Genomic DNA, 4081 nt, shown 5'->3' on the forward strand with positions numbered 1-4081 from the left:
AGGGATTTGAACAAAGCAAGCCCTAAAAATAACTTTCCGCTATCCAATATTCATCTCCTTGTTGATAATTGTGCTAAACATGAGATCCAATCTTTTGTGGATTGTTATGACGGATATCACCAGATCTTGATAGATGAAACAGATGCAGAAAAGACTGCTTTCACCACCCCGTGGGATACTTATTGCTACAGGGTCATGCCATTTGGTTTAAAGAATGCGGGAGCTACGTACATGAGAGCTATGACTACTATTTTTCATGACATGCTGCACAAGAAAGTAGAAGTATATGTTGATGATGTCATTATCAAGTCCAAGACACAAGTCGATCATGTATATGACTTGAGGAAATTCTTTGAAAGATTGCGAAAGTATAATCTCAAGCTCAATCCAGCCAAGTGTGCTTTTGGAGTTCCATCTGGAAAACTTTTGGTTTTCATAATTAGCCGTAGAGGCATTGAATTGGACCCCTCCAAGGTAAAATCCATTCGAGAATTACCGCCTCTGAAGAATAAAATTGAGGTCATGAGTTTTCTTGGAAGGCTGAATTATATAAGTAGATTCATTGCTCAGCTCAGCACTACATGTGAACCGATATTTAAGTTGCTGAAAAAGGATGCTGCTATCTAATGGACAGACGAATGTCAAGAATCATTTGATAAGATTAAAGAATATTTGGCAAATCCTCTAGTACTGGTCGCACCGGAACCTGGTAGGCCTTTATTTCTATATCTGTCAATGATGGACAATTCTTTCGGTTGTATTTTAGGACAGCATGATATCACAGGCAAAAAGGAACAAGCAATCTATTATTTGAGAAAAAATTTCATGAGTTATGAGGTAAAATATACTCTTTTAGAAAACACATGTTGCGCCCTAACTTTGATTGCTCAGAAGTTGAAGCACTATCTTTCGTCCTACACAACCTACCTCATATCTTGAATGGATCCTTTAAAGTATATTTTTCAAAAACCTATGTCCACAGGCAGATTGGCAAAGTGGCAGATTTTACTTACAGAATTCGACATTGTGTACGTTACTCGTACCGCTATGAAAGCACAAGCATTGGCTGATCATTTGGCAGAGAACCCAGTTGACAATGATTATGATCCTTTACGAACTTAATTTCTTGATGAAGAGATTAATTCAATTAAGGAAGAAGTTCAAGATGATATGTATGCGTGGAAAATATATTTTGATGGGGCAGTCAATGTCAAAGGAGTAGGAATTGGGGCGGTTCTTGTCTCACCGACCGGGCGTCATCATCCCGCCACAGCACGACTTCATTTCTTTTGTACTAATAACATAGTAGAATATGAATCTTGCATCATGGGGTTAAATATGGCAATAAATCTGGATGTACACAAGCTAGTGGTGTTGGGAGATTCCTAATTACTCATTCGACAAATTCAAGGCGAATGGGAAACGAGAGATATCAAGCTCATTCCATACAAACAGTTCTTAGAGGACCTTAGCAAAAGGTTCAAGTCTATCGAGTTTAGATATATTCCCAGATCCCATAATGAGCTGGCTGATACCCTAGCTACCCTAGCTTCCATGATCCCATACCCAAGAAATACGCATATCGACCCATTAGAGATATAGATACGAGATCAACATAGTTATTGCAATATAATTGATGTAGAACCAGATAATAAAACCTGGTACTATGATATCAAATGCTTCCTAAAGTCAAAAAAATATCCAATACACGCTAATGCAGATAAAAAAAGGACTATTAGGCGACTTGCTAATGGTTTCTTCTTAAGTGGGGAGACTCTGTACAAACGAACCCCAGACTTGAACTTGTTGAGATGTGTTAATATTCAGGAAGCTGAAAGAGTCATGAATGAGGTACATTCGGGGGTATGTGGTTCGCATATGAATGACTATGTTTTAGCGAAGAAGATTATGCGGGTAGGATATTATTGGTTAACTATGGAGCGAGATTGCTTTTGGTTTGTTCGCAAGTGTCATCAGTGTCAAATTCATGGTGATTTGATTCACTCGCCACCTTTAGAGATACATCCTATGTCTGCTCCTTGGCCATTCATTGCTTGGGGCATGGATGTAATCGGTCCAATAGAACCAAAAGCTTCTAATGGGCATCGCTTCATGCTGGTCGCTATTGACTATTTCACCAAATGGGTAGAAGCTGCTACTTTTAAATCAGTCACGAAGAAAACAGTAGTGGATTTTGTTCATTTCAACATCATATGTTGTTTTGGTATACCAAAGTCCATTATCACAGACAATGCAACCAATCTCAATAGTCATCTAATGAAGGAGGTTTGCGAGCAATTTAAGATTATGCATCATCATTCTACCCCTTACCGTTCCAAAGCAAATGGAGCCGTTGAAGCAGCGAATAAGAATATTAAAAAGATTCTTAGAAAAATGGTCCAAGGATCTCGACAGTGGCATGATAAATTACCGTTTTCTCTTTTAGGATATTGTACAACTATCCGTACATCGACTGGCACAACTCCTTATTTACTAGTCTATGGGACTGAAGCTGTGATACCCACAGAAGTCAAAATTCCCTTGCTTTGAATCATTGTTGAAGCTGAGATTGACGATGATGAATGGGTCAAGTCTAGACTAGAATAATTATCGTTAATAGATAAAAAAAGGTTGATGGCAGTTTGCTTTGGCCAATTATACCAGCAGAGGATGGTGCGAACTTACAATAAGAAGGTACGTCCTAGAAAATTTGAGGTCAGCCAACTTGTTGTAAAATGCATCCTTCCATATCAAGAAGAGGCTAACAGAAAGTTTGCTCTAAACTGGCAAGGTTCATACATAGTTAAACAAGTATTATCAAATGGAGCTTTGCAACTTGCGGATCAAGACGAAAAAATAATAGAAAAAGCTATCAATGCCGATTTAGTCAAAAGATATTATATTTGACACACTTGTGCTTAACATTCTCAAGTAGAGATGACGAAAGACCATCATTCTACTTAACAAAATGTCATTAATCCCTTGTCATCCCTTCGAGCTTTATTTACCTTTCCTTGCTTACCCTCTTTGGAGTCAAAAGAAAAAACACTTGTGGGTGAAAAATCATGGAGGCACCCATAAGATGATTCAAAAAAAAAAAGAAAAAAAAGAAGATAATGTGTTAGCATTGAACTACGTTCGACCCGATTCCTAAATGGATACGTAGGCAACTCTATTTTGGGGTTCGGTCTGACAAAAAGAAAAAAAAATCTTGATATTCAAAAAAGATGAGATATATATCCTATTGTCACTTTTATATGGCTCTTAAGTTGTAATTTATCCTAAAAATCCTTTTCCCTTTGTCCATTAAAGACCTTCCGATCAATTTTTGAGAATGTCAAGCCTTGTGTGCTGTATATATATATATATATATATAAAGGGGATTGTAGGTGAAAAAATAAGGAAAAAATAAAATCTTGTTGGTGAAACCCTCAGGGGCACCATAAGATAATGATGAACGAGACAATCAAAATTAGAGAGGTCAATTGAGAAAATCCTAGAAGGAATAACTCTAGTCAAACAAAGTTTATCATAACAGGACAAAGATCAAGAAGGATGATTTGATTTGATTGAAAGGTGCAGCCTAATTAGAGATTAGACAGTTTTGAAGGGTCAAATATCTACTCCAAATTGTTTGTCATGCGTTGTTGAAGTCAATATACACCTCCAAATAAGCTTTCTTACTTTACTGTTAGAGAAATACCTTCTATTCAAACATAATTCTTTTATTCCTTCTTTTGATTTTTCCTTATTTCATTTTTACACGCTCTGTTTTTTTATGGGTAAGTCTTGCACCAAATGCAAAATAAAGAAAAACGCGCAAAATTGACCATGGTCCCAGTGAAATTGAGCAGAGATTATTGGGCATTCACCACCTTGACAAGGATAGGGAGCCAGTTAAGATAAGTGCTACAAGTGAAGCATTTGAAAATAAAGAACAGGATCGCACTGAAACAAACAAAAATACAACAGAATTTGAAAGACGAAGATTCAAGCTCGCCAACTAATTAGTGTAATCAACCGTATCAAGTTAGGGCAAGGATAAGGCGAACCTCCAAGGGATTCAAGGCCACAAACCAAC

The 4081-nt window shown here is 37.1% G+C and overlaps 1 protein-coding gene across 1 annotated transcript; it reads left to right on the plus strand.

Moving 5' to 3' along the window:
- Nucleotides 1–1935: 1935 nt before the first annotated feature.
- On the plus strand, nt 1936–2550 carry LOC124897665. The gene is made up of 2 exons (XM_047410834.1): nt 1936–2145; nt 2236–2550. The coding sequence occupies exons 1-2, from the start codon at nt 1936–1938 to the stop codon at nt 2548–2550; spliced, it is 525 nt and encodes a 174-aa protein (XP_047266790.1).
- The last annotated feature ends 1531 nt before the right edge of the window (nt 2551–4081 follow it).

This window comes from Capsicum annuum, chromosome 1, assembly GCF_002878395.1.
Source record: "Capsicum annuum cultivar UCD-10X-F1 chromosome 1, UCD10Xv1.1, whole genome shotgun sequence".
Lineage (NCBI taxonomy): Eukaryota > Viridiplantae > Streptophyta > Magnoliopsida > Solanales > Solanaceae > Capsicum > Capsicum annuum.

Bases quoted from the DNA above. Each gene is read 5' to 3' on its own strand.
- LOC124897665 (XM_047410834.1), top strand. From the start codon at position 1,936: ATGGAGCGAGATTGCTTTTGGTTTGTTCGCAAGTGTCATCAGTGTCAA. The intron at 2,146-2,235 runs GTAGAAGCTGCT...GGTATACCAAAG, and splicing joins TTGACTATTTCACCAAATGG to TCCATTATCACAGACAATGC.